This window comes from Babylonia areolata, chromosome 13 (assembly GCF_041734735.1).
Source record: "Babylonia areolata isolate BAREFJ2019XMU chromosome 13, ASM4173473v1, whole genome shotgun sequence".
NCBI lineage: Eukaryota > Metazoa > Mollusca > Gastropoda > Neogastropoda > Buccinidae > Babylonia > Babylonia areolata.
The window spans coordinates 24,880,868-24,902,866 of record NC_134888.1 but is presented as its reverse complement, the minus strand read 5'-3'; the positions used below and the strand labels follow the sequence as shown (position 1 = coordinate 24,902,866).

At 43.5% G+C, this 21,999-nt stretch overlaps 1 protein-coding gene across 4 annotated transcripts in view; it reads right to left on the bottom strand.

Annotated features, from left to right (window-relative positions):
- Positions 1-694: 694 nt before the first annotated feature.
- Positions 695-21,999, bottom strand: part of LOC143289169 (guanine nucleotide exchange factor DBS-like) — a 93,797-nt gene continuing 72,492 nt past the window's right edge. For 3 of the 4 annotated variants that reach the window (XM_076598094.1, XM_076598090.1, XM_076598093.1), the window contains exons 17-25: positions 21,810-21,879; positions 20,466-20,654; positions 18,292-18,420; positions 17,131-17,328; positions 16,147-16,318; positions 13,785-13,866; positions 12,413-12,779; positions 10,786-11,044; positions 695-877 (exon numbers count right to left, since the gene is read on the bottom strand). In XM_076598094.1, the coding sequence (XP_076454209.1) occupies positions 777-877; positions 10,786-11,044; positions 12,413-12,779; positions 13,785-13,866; positions 16,147-16,318; positions 17,131-17,328; positions 18,292-18,420; positions 20,466-20,654; positions 21,810-21,879 (1,567 nt within the window). In that variant the 3' untranslated portion in view covers positions 695-776. Of the gene's footprint in view, positions 878-4,640; positions 4,661-10,785; positions 11,045-12,412; positions 12,780-13,784; positions 13,867-16,146; positions 16,319-17,130; positions 17,329-18,291; positions 18,421-20,465; positions 20,655-21,809; positions 21,880-21,999 lie in introns of all 4 variants that reach the window. The other variant, XM_076598091.1, reaches the window with a different exon arrangement.

Here is a 21,999-nt window from a genome sequence, read left to right as displayed (position 1 = left end):
TCAGACACAATGCATCAGACAGTAGTCTTCTCTCAGACACAATGCATCAGACAGTAGTCTTCTCTCAGACACAATGCATCAGACAGTAGTCTTCTCTCAGACACAATGCATCAGACAGTAGTCTTCTGTATGACACAATGCATCAGACAGTAGTCTTCTGTATGACACAATGCATCAGACAGTAGTCTTCTCTCAGACACAGTGCATCAGACAGTAGTCTTCTCTCAGACACAATGCATCAGACAGTAGTCTTCTCTCAGACACAGTGCATCAGACAGTAGTCTTCTCTCAGACACAATGCATCACAGTGCATCAGACAGTAGTCTTCTCTCAGACACAATGCATCAGACAGTAGTCTTCTCTCAGACACAATGCATCACAGTGCATCAGACAGTAGTCTTCTCTCAGACACAATGCATCCGACAGTAGTCTTCTCTCATACACAATGCATCAGACAGTAGTCTTCTCTCAGACACAATGCATCACAGTGCATCAGACAGTAGTCTTCTCTCAGACACAATGAATCAGACAGTAGTCTTCTCTCAGACACAATGCATCACAGTGCATCAGACAGTAGTCTTCTCTCAGACACAATGCATCAGACAGTAGTCTTCTCTCAGACACAGTGCATCAGACAGTAGTCTTCTCTCAGACACAATGCATCACAGTGCATCAGACAGTAGTCTTCTCTTCTCTCAGACACAATGCATCAGACAGTAGTCTCCTCTCAGACACAATGCATCAGACAGTAGTCTTCTCTCAGACGCAGTGCCACATCAGACGGTGGTCTCCGAGACAGGACTAGAGAGACAGTACGGACTGCTCAGGCTGGAGGCTGACATGGACATCTCTCGTTTGCTGGGGGTGCTCAGCGACTCTGCAAAAAGGTCAACACACAGATCATCACACATCAGATCATACACGCCACTGTTGCTGCTGCTCCAGTGGTCAAAGATTTAGCGTTCCAATGTACCCGTTGTTTACCGGTGTATTAGCTGAATCGGCAGCATAAGCAGCATTGACTTGAAGTTGTGTACCTTGTGAATGGAGAGAGTTACAACTCTTTACTGTTTGTTAAGCGTATCACCTCAGTTCATGGGTTTCTTCTTTCTTCTTCTTCTTCTTCTTCTTCTTTGGAACCAAACAACATTTGATATTCATAATAGAGAATGACACAAAGAAAAAGATGTTCAGAAAAAAAAAAATTATCAGTGCAAGGAAATGTCACAAACTAAGACTTTTTCATTCTGAAAATGATAATAATCGAATCTTTTATCCGACTGATCAGTTCATAATTTCAAATTCCTACCACTCAAACACCTGCACACGCACATGCTGGCAGCACAGGAGGACAAAATTTACACAGAATGGAGCAAAGTCGATAAGCTAAAAAAAAAAAACAACAACAACAAACAACAAAACTGTGTCATCGAACAGAATAAAAACAAACGCGAAGTTCAACTGATTCAGGGAAGACAATACAAATTTAACAAAGTTCAGGTCAACATAAGTGTTAAGAGACCTGAAAGAAGGGCTAGTAGTAGTAGTAGTAGTAGTAGTTTCATAAACATGTGCTACACTTGTGGCTTTCTGTCCTGCAAGGAGAGACCAGTAATCAGCGACATCAACAATTAGGAAAAACCAGTCAATCATGTTTCTAAGGTCAGCCATACTCTCAACCTTGCTTTAAAACGCACACAGTATTATGAAATTATTAACACAGATATATATATATATATATATATATATATATATATATATATATATATATATATATATATATATATATAGCTAGAGAGAGAGAGAGAGAGAGACTGAAATGTTAAATGACAAATTGTTTCACAATTCACATGCCATTTCATGCACACAACCACATAACTTGTCTTTAAATTAAGTACGTGTAGTTTTTTTGGGAGTCATATATACCCTCCATTTATCCCCACACACCAGAAATTAGTTTCTTTCAAAGTGGACCTTCGGCCTAAAGTACCGAACAGATGGCAAGCTGTTTAACCTCAGAAGGCTTCAAGCAAAAACGAAGGTCATGACAGACATCATCAGAGACTTTTTGTTTGCTGATGACTGTGCCCTCAACGCTGGATCTGAAGCTGACATGCAACTCAGCGTCGACAAGTTTGCCACTGCCAGCAGAAACTTCGGCCTTACCATCAGCACGAGAAAACTGAAGTTCTCCATCAGCCAGCCCCAGGGAAACCCTACGTTGAGCCCAACATCACAGTCAACGGTCAGAGACTCAGTGCGGTGGAGCGGTTCGCATACCTTGGCAGCACACTGTCACGAAATGCGACCATCGACGATGAAGTGAATGTCAGGATTGCAAGAGCAAGTGCAACTTTTGGTAGACTCAATGCAAATGTCTGGAACAGAAGAGGCATTAGTCTTGAGACCAAGCTAAAGGTCTACAGAGCAGTAGTTCTCCCCACACTACTGTACGGCTGCGAAACTTGGACAGTGTACCAACGACATGCCAAGAAGCTGAACCACTTCCACACAACATGCCTCAGGAAGCTACTGAACATCAAGTGGCAAGACAGGACCCCAGACACAGAGGTGCTCGCAAAAGCCACCCTTCCCAGCATCTTCACCATCCTGATGCAGTCCCAGCTTCGCTGGGCTGGACACGTGGCGCGCATGCCAGACCATCGGCTGCCCAAAAGGCTCTTCTATGGCGAGCTGCAACAAGGGAAGAGATCACACGGAGGTCAGAAGAAGCGCTTCAGAGATACTCTGAAAGTCTCTCTGAAAGCGTTTGATATCAACCCTGACTCCTGGGAGGAATCTGCAGTGGACCGTAACAAATGGCGCGCTGCTGTGCACAAAGGCGCCAAGTTGTGCGAGGCCAACAGGACTGCTGCAGCTGTTCAGAAGAAGCAGGCCAGAAAGTCACGGGCAAACAAGCTCCCTGACAATGATATGCCTGTCTTTGTCTGCCCCAACTGTCAGCGAACATTTCGTGCGCAGATTGGACTATTCAGCCATCTGCGCACTCACAGATAGACTCATGAGCATCCTTCCCCCCACCCCACCACCTCCCTCCCCCCATCCCCCATCTGGATGACAACGATGGTCATCATCGATCTCGATGGACACACCACATATCCCCACACACCAGAAATTAGTTTCTTTCAAAGTGGACCTTGGAGGACAATACTTTGGTATGTTTTAGAGAGATACCATGATTAGCATTGTCAGTGAGGTTACATGATTGGTACTGTCAGTGAAATGCCATGAACAGTACTGATGTATGTTAACATGGGCCACAGACATGATCGATACTGTACAACACAATAACATGAGCAATACTTACAATCGTGTGATTTGTGCTGATTTACACAATGAAATGGCTTGGGCTGATGAGACTGGATTAATGCATAATAATAACATGATTAATACTGGTACATGATAAGTGCTGATGTACCACAAAGCGATTTGTGCCGATTAACAATAACATGGTTTGTGCTGATTTACAATAACATGATTTGTGCTGATGTACAATAACATGAGTAGTACTGTGCAATATGATCCGTACCGATCTGACATATGTGCTGATGTACAGTAACATGATTAGTACTGATGTGCCATAACATTGTCAATGCTGCTGTACCTTAAAATGATTAGTGCTGATTTACCACAATTACAAAATGCATAGTACTAATGAACCATAACATGCTTAGTATTGATGTATATCATGATGAATATTGAGCTAGCATAATTTGATAAATACTGTGTTCCATAACATCATTTTTGCTGACATACAATAACATGACTAATTCTAACGTGCAGTACACAATCAGTGCCAATGTACCATAACATGCTTGCACTGATACATAATAACATGATCAGTATTTAAGTATGATACCATGATTAGAACTGATGTATGATAATTATCGATGTACCATAAAATGATTTGTACTGATGTACGAAAATATGATTAGTACTGAAGTACAATAACATGATTAGTGCTGATGTACTATAAAACACGATTAGTGCTGATGTACCACAACATGATTAGAATGATATACCGTAATATTATTAGTACTGATTTTTGATTAGTAAGGACATACCCTAATATAACTAGTGTTTATGTACCAAATGATCAGTCCTGATGAAGGATAACATAATTTAAATAAGTATTCATGTACCATATGATTACTACTGACGTGTGATAAAATTATGGATACACCATGATTAGTATTATTGTACCCTGTGGTTGGAACTGTCGTATGGTTAGCATGCACATGATTAGTATTGATGCACCATATGCTTAATACTGATGTATGATAACATGATTAGTGTTACTGGACAATATGGTCAGTACTGATATATTACATGATTAGTACTGATGTATATTTAGTACCTGTGTACCATGCCGTGACATGATTAGTACTGATGAACCATAACATGATCAGTACGGATGCAGTTTGTCATGATTAGTACTGATGCACCATAACAAGATTAGTACTGATGCAGTTTGTCATGATTAGTACTGATGCACCATAACAAGATTAGTACTGTTGTACCGTAACAAGATTAGTACTGTTGGACCGTTAACATGCTTTGCACTGAAGAGTGTCGAGCACCCATAACCGATAAGGAGTGACGGTGACAAGCATACTTACCAGCTGTTATACATTCATGCCTAGAGACAAACAGTGACAGGATTTGTAACTAGCTGTGTGATATCCCTGTCTCCCAGATACAGGTGACTGAATTAGTGAAAAACTTCTTGGGTATCTCTTTGTTAGCAGTGGGTGAGCTTAGCTTCCTCCGTTAGTGTGTGTGTGTGTGTGTGTGTGTGTGTGTGTGTGTGTGTGTGTGTGTGTGTGTGTGTGTGTGTGTGTGTGTGTGTGTGTGCATGTGTTATCATTGCTTCTGCTGTTCTACTTCAAAGCGCTACCACATTATGAGCAACTATACATCCCGTTCATAAATAGTATCATTAGTCTTGCCCCTTGCGTTGTTATCATTTCACGTAACACACACTACGCATCAATGGTACGTACCAACACACAAGTCCAGGAAAAAAAGACAATAACTAGAGAAGGAATACCAATCCACCCAGTCACGGAACAATATCCCACTATTCAATTTTATCTAAAATGGTAGATTATATAACAACCAATTCCCCCTTCTAGCTCTGATATTTTCGCTAAAGAACTGTGCATCAAATCAATCAACAGACAATGGCACGCGCCTATAAAATCAAGTTAAAAAGTTAAGAGATTTAAAGGTCCAACAGACTTTTACGGACGTCGAGGTGGTGAATTCATTACCCACTGTGTCAAGAGCTAATACAAGCTTAATAAGACAGCTCTGAAACCTCTCCTTTCACTGTTTTTAACCCTTTCACTGCCAAACTCGCATTTATGCAGCAGCTAGGTAGAGGACCCATGACACTGAAGGGTGACCAGATCATGGGTCTGTTATCCATGAACCTACTGCTCTTTATGTTCGGTGGTAGGAATAGGCCATATTTTCTACACATCTTAGGGGGAATCCCCAGCTATTCCTAGACACCATATTTCTGTGTTTATAGCACAAGGGAAATTTGCACTCTAAATTGACTGGCGGTGAAAGGGTTAACCTTCCCCAATCTAAGTCAGGGACTCATTCACGTCTGGGAGGAGCACGGAAAATCAGAGTACACTGCCTCTTCCAAGAAAGACAACACGGACCCTCGAACTCTGATCTCTGGTGAACTCGGAAGTCCAACGCCTGTCCCATCCAGAGAGACGGGCGCAATAGCCGAGTGGTTAAAGCGTTGGACTGTCAATCTGAGGGTCCCGGGTTCGAATCACGGTGACGGCGCCTGGTGGGTAAAGGGTGGAGATTTTTACGATCTCCCAGGTCAACACATGTGCAGACCTGCTAGTGCCTGAACCCCCTTCGTGTGTTTATGCAAGCAGAAGATCAAATACGCACGTTAAAGATCCTGTAATCCATGTCAGCGTTCGGTGGGTTATGGAAACAAGAACATACCCAGCATGCACACCCCCGAAAACGGAGTATGGTTGCCTATATGGCGGGGTAAAAACGGTCATACACGTAAAAGCCCACTCGTGTGCATACGAGTGAACGCAGAAGAAGAAGAAGAAGTCCCATCCAGAGTGCCATGGAGCCTCTTTTATCCAGAACAATACTTAACATAAATGACCGGTTCCAGTGTGTGATGATGTGAAACCAGATCAAACCAAAGTACGGTGCGTAGAGCCTCGCCGACCAATGAGGCCATCTCGAGGCTATCGCAATGTTTGCATCTACTTCAAGTCAAGGGTAAATAAAAAAAAAAAAAAAAAAAAGTAAAAAAACAACTAATAACTGCTTCAATCGTTTCACTCAAAAAGTTTAAAAATCTTCCAGTGTTTGAAACATTTAAATCCGATCAAAAAATTTCCACTTCTTTCGAGAAGTCCGTTAATGTCCACGGAAGGAACATCACGGAACAACAAAGTCTTCAGAGAATTTGCCACATAAAGTCTGTGTCTAACGTTATACAGATCCCAACAGTCAATGAGCACGTGTTTCACAGTAAGAGGCTCATCACAAGAATTACAATGATGGGCACCCCACCCTTTTAACAAGTAGGAATATGTAAGAAAAAGTGTTCACCGTGTATAGTCTGTGGAGTGATGGCCTAGAGGTAAGGCGTCCGCCTAGGAAACGAGAGAATCTGAGCGCGCTGATTCGAATCACGGCTCAGCCGCCGGTATTTTCTCTCCCTCCACTACACCTTGAGTGGTGGTCTGGACGCTAGTCATTCGGATGAGACGATAAACCGAGGTCCCGTGTGCAGCATGCACTTAGCGCACGTAAAAGAACCCCCGGCAACAAAAGGATTGTTCCTGGCAAAATTCTGTAGAAAAATCCACTTCGATAGGAAAAGCAAATAAAACCGCACGCAGGAAAAAAAAAAAGGGTGGCGCTGTAGTGTAGCGACGTGCTCTCCCTGGGGAGAGCAGCCCGAATTTCACACAGAGAAATCTGTCGTGATAAAAAGAAATGCAAATACAGCACAGACTCTTTGCGGTTCTTCACGACAGATGGGAGGATCTCTTTTAGGTCTGATGATGTGAAATTGTGATGACACAAAACACTGTTATGAGAGGGTCCAGCCCATCAGAGCAGTAGGAAAATCGGAGGTTCCAACTGATGTGACCAAGCACAATTCTTTTTTTGTTTTCTTTTCCAGAAAATTTCCACATCAGACTGAAGACTTTCTGTATCAAACACACAGCCAGACTGAATTTGTCTACAACACTGCTGACAAAAACAGAATCAGTGGATATCCTGGTATCATTGTTAAATTTTCACCACGTTTTGCTTTTTTTCTCAACGTTTTGTTAGTTTATTAGATGAATGAAGTCCTCTGTTGAATGGTACTGACTAGGGGTTTTGTTCCAGACTGTTCCAGCCCTGGAAATGGTTCTCTTATTTTTTTCCAAGACTTTTTTTGTTTTTTTACCAGACTTCCATAACTCTGTTTGAACCTTGGCCTCAACACAAATGACCAGTTCAGAGAGTGGTGATGCAAAACAAAGACCACAAAATACTGTGGAGAGAAAGTCGTGGCACACCATAGCAGTATGTGACACGAACACAAACACCCCACCACAGCACATGACACAAACACAACAACAACAAAAAAACACACCACAGCACGCGACACAAACACAACAAAAAACACCCCACCACAGCACACGACACAAACACAACAAAAAACACACCACCACAGCACGCGACACAAACACAACAAAAAACACCCCACCACAGCACATGACACAAACACAACATAACAAAAAACACACCACCACAGCACACGACACAAACACAACAAAAAACACCCCACCACAGCACATGACACAAACACAACATAACAAAAAACACACCACCACAGCACACGAAACAAACACAACAAAAAACACACCACCACAGCACGCGACACAAACACAAACACAACAAAAAACACACCACCACAGCACACGACACAAACACACAACAAAAACACACCACCACAGCACACGACACAAACACAACAAAAAACACACCACCACAGCACATGACACAAACACAACAACAACAAAAAACACACCACCACAGCACACGACACAAACACAACAAAAAACACACCACCACAGCACGCGACACAAACACAAACACAACAAAAAACACACCGCCACAGAACATGACACAAACACAACAAAAACCACACCACCACAGCACACGACACAAACACAACAAAAAACACCCCACCACAGCACACGACACAAACACAACAAAAAACACACCACCACAGCACATGACACAAACACAAACACAACAAAAAACACACCACCACAGCACATGACACAAACACAAACACAACAAAAAACACACCGCCACAGAACATGACACAAACACAAACACAACAAAAAACACACCACCACAGCAAGCGACACAAACACAAACACAACAAAAAACACACCACCACAGCATATGACACAAACACAAACACAACAAAAAACACACCACCACAGCACGCGACGAAAACACAACACAAACACAACAAAAAAAAACAAAAACACACCACCACAGCACACGACACAAACACAACAAAAAACACACCACCACAGCACACGACACAAACACAACAAAAAACACCACCACAGCACACGACACAAACACAACAAAAAACACCCCACCACAGCACACGACACAAACACAACAAAAAACACACCACCACAGCACATGACACAAACACAACAACAACAAAAAACACCACCACAGCACACGACACAAACACAACAAAAAAACACACCACCACAGCACACGACACAAACACAACAAAAAACACACCACCACAGCACACGACACAAACACAACAAAAAACACACCACCACAGCACGCGACACAAACACAACAAAAAACACACCACCACAGCACACGAAACAAACACAACAAAAAAAACCCCCACCACAGCACACGACACAAACACAACAAAAAACACACCACCACAGCACGCGACACAAACACAACAAAAAACACACCGCCACAGCACATGACACAAACACAACAAAAAACACACCACCACAGCACACGACACAAACACAACAAAAAACACACCACCACAGCACATGACACAAACACAACAACAACAAAAAACACCACCACAGCACACGACACAAACACAACAAAAAACACCCCACCACAGCACACGACACAAACATAACAAAAAACACCCCACCACAGCACACGACACAAACACAACAAAAAACACACCACCACAGCACACGACACAACATAACAAAAAACACACCACCACAGCACACGACACAAACATAACAAAAAACACACCACCACAGCACACGACACAAACACAACAAAAAACACACCGCCACAGAACATGACACAAACACAACAAAAAACACACCACCACAACACATGACACAAACACAACAACAACAAAAAACACCACCACAGCACGCGACGAAAACACAACACAAACACAACACAAAAAAACACACCACCACAGCACATGACACAAACACAACAACAACAAAAAACACCACCACAGCACACGACACAAACACAACAAAAAACACACCACCACAGCACACGACACAAACACAACAAAAAACACCCCACCACAGCACACGACACAAACACAACAAAAAACACCCCACCACAGCACACGACACAAACAAAACAAAAAACACACCACCACAGCACACGACACAAACATAACAAAAAACACACCACCACAGCACACGACACAAACATAACAAAAAACACACCACCACAGCACACGACACAAACATAACAAAAAACACACCACCACAGCACACGACACAAACATAACAAAAAACACACCACCACAGCACACGACACAAACACAACAAAAAACACCCCACCACAGCACATGACACAAACACAACAACAACAAAAAACACCACCACAGCACACGACACAAACACAACAAAAAACACACCACCACAGCACACGACACAAACACAACAAAAAACACACCACCACAGCACATGACACAAACACAACAACAACAAAAAACACCACTACAGCACACGACACAAACACAACAAAAAACACCACCACAGCACACGACACAAACACAACAAAAAACACCCCACCACAGCACACGACACAAACATAACAAAAAACACACCACCACAGCACACGACACAAACATAACAAAAAACACCCCACCACAGCACGCGACACAAACACAACAAAAAACACACCACCACAGCACATGACAGAAACACAACAACAACAAAAAACACCACCACAGCACACGACACAAACACAACAAAAAACACACCACCACAGCACGCGACACAAACACAAACACAACAAAAAACACACCACCACAGCACACGACACAAACACAACAAAAAAACCACACCACCACAGCACGCGACACAAACACACAACACAACAAAAACACACCACCACAGCACGCGACACAAACACAACAAAAAACACACCACCACAGCACACGACGAAAACACAACAAAAAACACACCACCACAGCACACGACACAAACACAACAAAAAACACACCACCACAGCACACGACACAAACACAAACACAACAAAAAACACACCACCACAGCACACGACACAAACACAACAAAAAACACACCACCACAGCACACGACACAAACACAACACAACAAAAACACACCACCACAACACGCGACACAAACACAAACCCAACACAACAAAAAACACACACACACCAATCCTCAAAAAGACACACGGATCCCTCACCTGAGCTGGAGTGGACCAGCGACGACTGCTGATGGTGATGATGATGCTGGTGTTGGTGCTGGTGTTGCTGGGGGGGTGCAGGCTCCAGGTAGGTGGAGGGCACCCAGCCCTCAGCCCCTGTGGTCAGGTGGCAGGCGTACCACCAGCCGTGGTTGCCCACCCTCAGCACCTCCACCACGTCCCCCTCCCCAAGCCCAAGCTCCGAGGAGTCCACCGCCTGGTAGTCCCCGAGCGACACAAACTGCTGGCGGAAGGAGGGCTAAAACGGGGATGGAGGGAGGGTGGGTGGGGGGGTGAGGGGGTAACATCAAAGTCGAAGTTAGAAAAGAAAATATTAAAAAACAAAACAACAACAAAAACAACACCCAAAACGTTATAATGATAATAATAATAATAATATAAAAAAAAACACATCACTGTTGAATTTTAAAAGGAATTTTTTTAATTGAAAAGAAAAAGAAGAAAAAAAAGTCATAGTGAAAATTAAAAAAACAAAAAGTTTTTTTTTCTTTACAGTTGATGATACATGTGTGTTCATTTCTTAAGGACAAACACATAGTCGGGGATTGGATGTACTGAAGTGCTGAACCCGCGCAAAATTGTCAAAACGAGGAGTCCGGACATATGCAAGCACGCACACAAACACACACACACACGCGCGCACACACACACACACATATATATAGCTGAATGGTTTTCCACCCTGCTATTTGTTAAACGACAACTCACAGAAGTATTGTATTGTATTACATTGTATTGTATTGTATTACTCTTGTTCGTTACAATCAATTTCTACGTGTGTGATCCGCTTTCCCCCAGGAAGACTGTGTAGCTAGCTACAATGACAGCACCTGCCTTTCTTTCTAGACGGGCGCAATAGCCGAGTGGTTAAAGCGTTGGACTGTCAATCTGAGGGCCCCGGGTTCGAATCACGGTGACGGCGCCTGGTGGGTAAAGGGTGGAGATTTTTACGATCTCCCAGGTCAACATATGTGCATACCTGCTGGTGCCCGAACCCGCTTCGTGTGTATATGCAAGCAGAAGATCAAATACGCACGTTAAAGATCCTGTTATCCATGTCAGCGATCGGTGGGTTATGGAAACAAGAACATACCCAGCATGCACACCCCCGAAAACGGAGTACGGCTGCCTACATGGCGGGGTAAAAACGGTCATACACGTAAAAGCCCACTCGTGTGCATACGAGTGAACGCAGAAGACGAAGAAGAAGAAGCCTTTCTTTCTGCCAGGATCAGAGTGGATTTGGGCTATGGAATGTTGCCTTTTGTTGTCTTGGTTGCTTTGGGTTTGGTTTTTTGTTGCTGTTGTTTTTTTGTTTCTTTTACGTGTGCTAAAGGTCATGCCGCATACAGAACCTCGCTTTATCGTCTCATCCGAATAACACTTTCTTTGATGAGTTTCCAGTCAAACTTGGGGCGAAAATGGTGGGGCCGAGAGTGAAGTGAGCGGACTAAGACCCTCACAGAAACACTGAATCGGCAGATAATCATCTTAAAACCATTCTGACACACGTCTTCCCTTCCCCAAATTTTACAACACCAGATACTATACGCACTGTCTTTTGAGGGAGGGGGAGGGGGGAGAGGGGGGGGGGGGGGGCACTGACCTCAAAGCTAGGCGACGACGACTCCTGAAGGTTCTCCTCCTCGTTGGAAAACTCTCCAGATGACCACCCTCCCTCCTCCTCCTCCCCCTCTTCCTCTTCCTCCTCCACCACCTCCTCCTGCTGTGTCCCTCCTCCTCCACTGTAGTAGGGGGGCAGCGACTGCGTCATCAGAGACGGGGGGAAGGAGTCGGCCGACTGGGGGCTGACAGGGGAGATCATCTCCAGACCCAGAGGGAGGGTGGAGTTGTTGTTGTTGTGGGGGCTGGTGATGGTGGTGGTGGTGGTGGTGGAGGCGGTGCCCGTCACTATCGCCGACGTGCTCATGCCGCTGCCTCCTCCTCCTCCTCCTCCTCGCCAGTTGTCCAGACTGGTTACAGGGATGTGTGGAGGGTGGGGGTGGGGGGTGGGGGTAGCAGGGGGGTTGAGGAGGAGGATAGGAATGATAGAACCATTACAAACGCAAAGGAATCAGTTAATTTTTTGTGTGTGCACAAACACACTCGTGCGTGGATAGAATAATGGTATCACACACACACACACACATGCAAACAACTGATTCAATTACTTCACACACACACACACACACACACACACACTCACACACACACACACACACACCACTCTCTCTCTCTTTGGTGAGAGAGAAAAAAACAAAACAAAACTGAAATCTGAGTCATGGGGAATCGGGTGCAGGAGTCATCAAAGCACCAGTAACAGAAATGACTAGCTACCCACTTCAGAGCAGCTTACGAGCTCAGCGTTGAATGTTAGTTTATTTTGGACGTCAGGAAATTTGCCTGCTTTTTTTGACTCACTTGTGTAAACAAAGTCAGTCTATATTTTAACCCTGTGTTCGGTTGTCTGTGTGTGTGTGTGTGTGTCCGTGTGTCTGTGGTAAACTTTAACATTGACATTTTCTCTGCAAATACTTTGTCAGTTGACACCAAATTTGGCATAAAAATAGGAAAAATTCAGTTATTTCCAGTCATCTTGTCTAAAACAATATTGAACCTCTGGGATGGGCACAAAAAAATAAAAAAAAGAAGCCTAATTATATGCAAACTGCGTTTACTGTTATATTTATATTTTTTTGTATTCTCTAAACTTGGCACTTTGACCTCTTATTCTGACACAACAACAAGAGGAGTCATTATTATCATTTTTTGTTCAAACAGGAACTTCTTTTGATAAGCATGGAATTTTTATTTATTTTGCAAAACGTTTTGGTGCAGACAGTAAAAAAAGGTAAATTACTCTGTAATTAATGCTAGGGGACTTAATTTATCACAAGTGAGTCTTGAAGGCGTTGCCTCTCTTGTTCTGTATGAGATGACGACAGGTTTTTTAGAGAAACAGACACAGAAGGAAGTACCTGTAGTCAGAGGAGTCACTGGAGATGGGAGAGATGAAACTGGGTTCGTCCTGAGTCAGTGGGATGTATGTCTTCTTGTGACCTGTCAACAGCGCAAAATCACACTCTTTTCTCTTTTTTTTTTATAGAACATATCACACTCTCTTGTTGAATTCATGGCTTCCCTTTAACAGTTTTTTCAGTTTCAGTTTCAGTAGCTCAAGGAGGCGTCACTGCGTTCGGACAAATCCATATACGCTACACCACATCTGCCAAGCAGATGCCTGACCAGCAGCGTAACCCAACGCGCTTAGGCCTTGAGAAAAAAAGGTGAATAAATAACAGATAAGCGTACATAAATAAGTAAATAAATAAATAAATAATAATTATAATATATAAAAAAGGGGTAGTAGTAGTAGTAGTAGTAGTAGTAGTAGTAGTAGTAATAATAAATAAATAAATAGATAAATAAATAAGACAATAATGATGATAAATAAGCAAATAAATGTAAAACATGAAGACACACATTCACACATACACCCACACATGCATAACAGATATGCACCAAACATCCCTTTAACAAACTCCAGTTAGTGATGTTCTTTCATCGTACTTCTGATTATTTGAAATACTCATCTGTGATTCCATCTGTCCTGTTTCCCCCAACTCTTCAAACAACTCCTTTTCCCCTCCTCTCCCACCTCTTTATTTATTCACTTTTTTTCTTTCTTGTTTTAATTTTATAAATAACATCATTCAAATCTGAAAAAAAAGAATTACTTGTCAACAATCACAAGTCTGCGTGAAGGAGCATTACACGGAATTCCTTCCTTTGTGCAAATCAAGATCTGTTATGAAACATAAAGCAACAAACAAGTCCTGTTACTCTCAGAGAGACGAAGAAACGGGACCCTAAGTCATCGCTGCTTAGCGCTACCCTATCAGCTTGCATACAGGCAGATAAAAGATGGAGAAATAAACTTCAGAAACATGCATATGCAAACACACATTCTCAAGCATGTCGCCAAATGCACAGGATTATATTCTGTTTGGATGGACATGCCACATGAAAAGAGGCAAGGGACTCAGAGTGTCAGATGTTGTCAGGGAGTCTGTTCCACATCTTTAGGGCTTGAAAAGAAAAGAAAGATCTTTGCCCATCAGTCTTAGTTCTGTTGCGAGGTATCCTGAGAAGTCAATGTCTGAAGAAGAGCAAAGCTGAGTGAAACAAAGTATATAAGTATGGAGGAGTTCAGAAAGATACTCTGGTCCAGACCCACTGACTGCAGAGAAAAGTCAAGAGTGTATTGCTTGTAGTCCATTCCATCGGAATCAGGCAACCAGCGGAGAGACTGAAGGAAAAGAGAAACATGGTCAGATTTTGAAGCTCTGCCAATGAGTCTGGCAGCGTTATTCTGCTTTGTTGAAGTCTGTCCAAGATATTTGGAAAGGTTGGCCAAAACAGAATTACAGCAGTCCATTCTTTGAGAGAACAAATGCGCAAACAAGTGTTTTTTTAATGAATGACCTGTACGTAATCTGTAGAGGATGGTGTCCTCTTGAATGTCTCCTAGAACAGAGGGAAGGAAGTGTTTGAGGTCAGGACGGATGTGAAATAATGATGATTTGTCGGATCGGATTCAGTAGTTTGCACACAAACAAACAAAAAGGCTGTTGATGAGCAGCGCACTCAGGTCAGACATATGTTGAGACAGACATTGCTCTACTTCACTATCTTCACAGCAGTCTGCTTCCTTGGCCTGACTGCTTCCAACTGAAGACAGCTGGAAAAACAACAAAGATGAACGCAGCAGATGTCTACGTCCTGAATCTTCCTGTCCACCCCATGTCAGGTTTGTCACATTGTGTGTGTGTGTGTGTGTGTGTGTGTGTGTGTGTGTGTGTGTGTGCGTGCGTGTGTGCGTGTGTGAGTGTGCACGTGAGTGCAGACGTGTGCATTTATTTAACTCTGTGTGTGTGGGCATTTGGGTATTTTATAGTCTGGATTGTGTGTGCGTACTTTTGGGCTTTAGATACATTCAGCATTGTTGGATTCTTATGTCAGTTCTCATACATGTATTTTCTAACCTTAGCGTAATTATAAAGTGCGTGGTGTCTTTGTAGTTGCGCACGATTGAAATATTCACACACACACACACACACACACACACACACACACACAGACACACACACACACTCAAAATACCAGTCAATGGGTGTGTGGGTGTCACACACGAAGGGGGGGGGGACACGCTTACCTTTGATCTGTAGCATCTCTGTATTTGTGTATATTCATAAATAAATACATAGATAAACAGATGGTGGTGAAAGGAGGGCTGAAGGGGGTCGGGGGGGGGGGGGGGGGGGGAAGGGACACACTCACTTTTGATCTGGTCGAACTGGCTCATAAGGACGCGCTTGATCTCGGCGACCCACACGTCTTTGACCTGCAGGCTGGGGGCCTGGATGATGAACACCTCCTCCCGGCCCCGCGACCACAGCTCAAACCTCCGCTTGTCTCCCTTCAGCTTCTCCGTCAGCCCCACCTGGGACAGCTGCACGTCAGGGGGGGGGGGGCATAATCATCATCATGAAATCATCGTGAATAATGGATCGCTTTCATTCATTCTTCTTCTTCGTTCGTGGGCTGTAACTCCCACGTTCGCTCGCACGTAACACAACTTCTTTGATAAGATAATACTAACAGACAATATCTTTGTTAGGACAACGTAACTTCTTTGTTTATATAACAAAACTTTGATAAACCAAACCAAAACAAAACAATAACAACAACAAAAAAGCACAACTTCTCTGACAAGATATCAAGATAACACAATTTCTCTGAGACATCAAAATAACACAACTTCTTTGATAAAGATATTTAGATAACGCAATTTCTTTGATAAGATAACGCAGCCTCTTTCCTTCAACTGACCGACTTACACTGAATTTAAAAACAAAATAAAACTAAGGTAACACGACTTCTTTGATAAGATAATACTAACAGACAACATCTTAGGACAACACAACTTCTTTATTAATATAACAAAACTTTGATAAAACAAAAAAAGAACAAAACAATAACAGCAACAAAAAAAAAACACACAACTTCTTTGACAAGATATGAAGATAACGCAATTTCTTTGATAAGATAACTCAGCCTCTTTCCTTCAACTGACCGATTTACACTGAATTTAAAAACAAAGCAAAACAAAACAATAAACATAAATCAATAGATAGATAAATAAACAAATAAATAAATAAATGGTTAAATTTTTGAAAATTAAATAAGCAAGAGGAACACACACACACACACACACACAAATTTAAAAAAAAAAAAAAACGAAACCAATCCAATCCTTGTGACCTTCAACTTGTTTTTGAAGGCGTAGATGACCCGGTCAGACTCCTCCTTTTTCTTGCACAGCAGCAGACCTCGCTCGTACAGGAAGATCTGCCGCTGCATGGCTTTGAAGCGCAGGTCCTTGATGCGCTCCCGCTTGTGTTCCGTCCACACACTGAATCCCCCATGCATCAGAAGCCGGCCCAGGTCCAGCAGGTTCTCCTGTCACCCGTTCCAGCGTCCATATCAGTTTTTTTTCTTTCTTTTTTTTAACAGAATACAATGCAAACAACAACAAAACAGAAAGACAATTGGCAAGTGCCCTTCAGGGTGTTGTGGGCAGCCGGCCCAGGTCCAGCAGGTTCTCCTGTCACCCGTTCCAGCGTCCATATAATTTTTTTTAAACAGAATACAATGCAAACAACAACAAAAAAGAAAGACAATTGGGAAGTGCCCTTCAGGCAAGTTGTTTAGTCGGGTGTTGTGGTGCACGCCAAAATCCCCCGTTCATCAGCAGCCGGCCCAGGTCCAGCAGGTTCTCCTGTCACCCGTTTCAGCGTCCATATCAGTTTTTTTTAAAGAATACAATGCAAACAACAACAAAAAAGTGCCCTTCAGGCAAGTTGTTTAGTCGGGTGTTCTGGTGCACGCCAAAATCCCCCATGCATCAGCAGCCGGCCCAGGTCCAGCAGGTTCTCCTGTCACCCGTTCCAGCGTCCATATCAGTTTTTTTTTTGTGGGGTTTATATTTTAAGAATAGAGTGCAAACAACAACTACAAAGAGAGAGGGAGAGAGAGTCAGAGACAGAGAGAGAGAGAGGGAGAGAGAGAGAGAGAGAGAGAGAGAGAGAGAGAGAGAGAGAGAGAGAGAGAGAGGGGGAGAATAAATAATGTTTACGATAATGATTGTGACAATAATAGTAATAATAACATTAATGATAATAATGTCATTATTATCACTAATTATTATTATCCTTATTGTTGAAAAAGAGGAGGAGGTGAGCAGGATGAGGAGTAGAAGAAGGGGAGGAGGAGGAGGAGCAGAAGAAGAAGAAGAAGGGGAGGAGGAGGAGGAGGAGGAAGAGGAGGAGGAAAAGTAGAAGAAAAACAAGAACAAGAAGAACAAGAAGGGGGAGGAGGAGGAGGAGGAGGAGCAGCAGCAGCAGAAGAAGAAGAAGAACTCACCTGGTAGCCCACAATGTGCACCTGGTGCATGGAGGCGTTGAGGTACTGCAGCACAGACAGCATGGTGCTGACGGCCTCCTGCAACTGGACCTCCAGCTGTGCATCCTCCCCCGTGAACCGCAGCATCTCCTGTGGAACCGTGACAACATTGTCTGAGTCTGCACTTAGAGAGCGTCTCCTGTGAAACCATGACAACACTGTCTGAGTCTGCACTTACAGAGCGTCTCCTGTGAAACCATGACAACACTGTCTGAGTCTGCACTTACAGAGCGTCTCGTGTGAAACCATGACAACACTGTCTGAGTCTGCACTTACAGAGCGTCTCCTGTGAAACCATGACAACATTGTCTGAGTCTGCACTTACAGGACGTCTCCTGTGAAACGGTGACAACAATGTCTGAGTCTGCACTTACAGAGCGTCTCCTGTGAAACCATGACAACACTGTCTGAGTCTGCACTTAGAGAACGTCTCGTGTGAAACCGTGACAACATTGTCTGAGTCTGCACTTACAGAGCGTCTCGTGTGAAACCATGACAACATTGTCTGAGTCTGCCCTTAGAAAGCGTCTCCTGTGAAACCATGACAACATTGTCTGAGTCTGCCCTTAGAAAGTGTCTCGTGTGAAACCATGACAACACTGAGTCTGCACTTACAGAGCGTCTCGTGTGAAACCATGACAACACTGTCTGAGTCTGCACTTACAGAGCGTCTCCTGTGAAACCATGACAACATTGTCTGAGTCTGCACTTACAGAGCGTCTCCTGTGAAACCATGACAACATTGTCTGAGTCTGCACTTACAGAGCGTCTCGTGTGAAACCATGACAACACTGTCTGAGTCTGCACTTACAGAGCGTCTCGTGTGAAACCGTGACAACATTGTCTTTTTCTTCTTCGTTCGTGGGCTGCAACTCCCACGTTCACTCATTATGTACACGAATGGGCTTTAACGTGTATGACCGTTTTTACCCAGCCATGTAGGCAGCCATACTCCGTTTTATCGGGAGGTGCATGCTGGGTATGTTCTTGTTTCCATAACCCACCGAACGCTGACATGGATTACAGGACCCTCAGATCGAAAGTCCAACGCTTGTTTATAGAATCTACATTATAGTGCGCAGAAGTGTTAATCATTGTAACTATCACCTCCCCCCCCCTTCATATTGATGTTAAATTAAGTCTTCTGGGCCCCTGTAGAGCACCTTATAAATGCTCATTATTATCAACATTAAGAATGACCTGTAAGTATCCATATCAAATCATATCATATCAGATCACATCGGATCATATCGTGTCGTGTCGAGTTGTGTCGTGTCGCGTCGCGTCGCATCTCGTCATTTCATACCATGTCATGTCATATCAGATATCACATCTTATCAGATCTTATCATACCATATATCATGTCATATCACATCATACCATACCATATCACATAACATTACATCACATCACACCACACCACATCACATCACATCACATCACTTCACATTACACCACACCACACAACACCAAACCACACCACATCACATCACATGACACCGCACCACACCACATCACATAACATGTCATATCTTATCATAATCATATATCACATCACATCACATCACACCACACCACACCACACCGCACCACACCACTCCACATTACACCACATCACACACACCACATCACACACTACACCTACACCATCCCACACACCCCACCACACCACACTACATCACACACACCCCACCCCACCCCACCATACCACACCCCACCACACCCCACCCTACCACACACACCGCACCCCATCACATCTCACACCACACCACACCCCACCCCACAACACCACACCATAGTGACCATACCCACCACCCCACATCACACCACACCACACCCCACCACACCACACCCCACCACACGACACCACACCCCACCCCACCACACCACACCCAACCCAACGCACCCCACCACACACCACACACCCCACCCACCACTCTACACCCCACCCCACACCACACCACACCACACCCCACCCCACAACACCACACCATAGTGACCATACCCACCACACCCCACCCCACCACACCAAATCACACCCCACTACACCCCACCACACCCCACCCCACCACACCACACCAAACCCAATCCAACCCAACCCACCCGACACCACACCACACCACACCACACCACACCTTCAGCAGCAGCTGGTACTTGGTGATGCGCTGCACAGGTTTCAGGAGGTAGGCCCCCAGGGGCAGCTTGTGGCCCAGCCTGCGCTGGCACTGCTTGAAGAACGGGTTCGAGTCCCCAACCCTCATCCGCAGCGCCTCCGACTTGGGCTTGTTCTGGCAGTACATGCTGTACATCTGGAACTCCTCTTTCTGCCGAGGCAGAGAGAGAGAGAGAGGGAGAGAGAGAGAGAGAGAGAGAGAGAGAGAGAGAGAGAGAGAGAGAGAGAGAGAGAAATATAGCTGCTATAAATTCAAAGAACAAGGGGGAACAAACACAACTCATGAGGCACTTCTCTGCACTAAGTTCACAGTGATTAAAACATCAAAAAAAGAAGCAAGAGATCTGTTCATAATCCACTGGTGGTCCTAGAAAATGACTAAGCCTTAAATAATAATCTGTTCAGCTTCTATTTCTGTTTACCCAACTGTTATGAAAGCAACCAAAGTCAGCTCAAATGAACTGAACTGATCCGAATTTTAACCATGTATTTTCAACTTTCACTCAGATCCAGCAAATAAAACACACAAAAGATAAAGCAAGATGATATAAAATGTACGCTGCTGTGTAAAAATAAACGACCCCAAACCAAACGTCACAATGAAAACATTGGTTGCCTCGTTCGTGATGAGGAGAACTGACCAGAGATTCCTGTGATTACTGTTTGATTACTCTTTCAGACAACTGTCATACAAGGAAAAAAGCAATCATTCTACTAGAAGGAGACTTTTATAGGTGCTTAAATTCAAGTCTAAAACCTCGTCAGTTGACTCTGTCAGACTTTGGTCCGATTCGCAGATCAATTCTGAGTTTAGCTCTCAGACTATTATCAAGTTCATTACGGACCAAGTATTGTTCTAATGTCAAGTGCATATGCTTTAGTAACCTGACAATTAAGTATATAATTTTTGACTGTAGCTTGATGAAGCCTTATGTACACGAAAGTGTGTCTTCACAAGTGACTGAGAACGTTGATGTTTTTGACTTTTTGCATTCATTATCAGTTGTTTCGCTTGTCAGTTTTACGACTTCTCTTTTACGAAGTCCTTTAAGTAATTTCCTGTAATTATATTTAGATATTTTTTTTTCAGATTTCACCCTGATTTCACCCTCATTTGCCCAGTTTCCCCCAACCCTCCATTCATTCACATCTCCCACCCCCTTCTAACCGATAATACTTAAATGTATTCATAAATACTTTAACAAAATGTCTTCAATCACCGATATGTGTGACGGGACATTAAACAAAATTCCTCCACTCTTTCAGATCTCTTTAGCTGACAACAACTAAAGTCTAAGGCACTCACTCTGTTCACAAAGCAGCGGCCCACTTTGGCAGGGTAATCTCTGCAGTCCTGTAATTCTTGAAGAAATATTCTGAAAACAAAGACAGCATCATGTTTATCTTGCCTGGCTGCTTTACAAATTGATTTATAAAAAAACAAACAATTAAAGCAATAATAATTTTTTTTATCAGCATATGCCTAGAAATAGCTG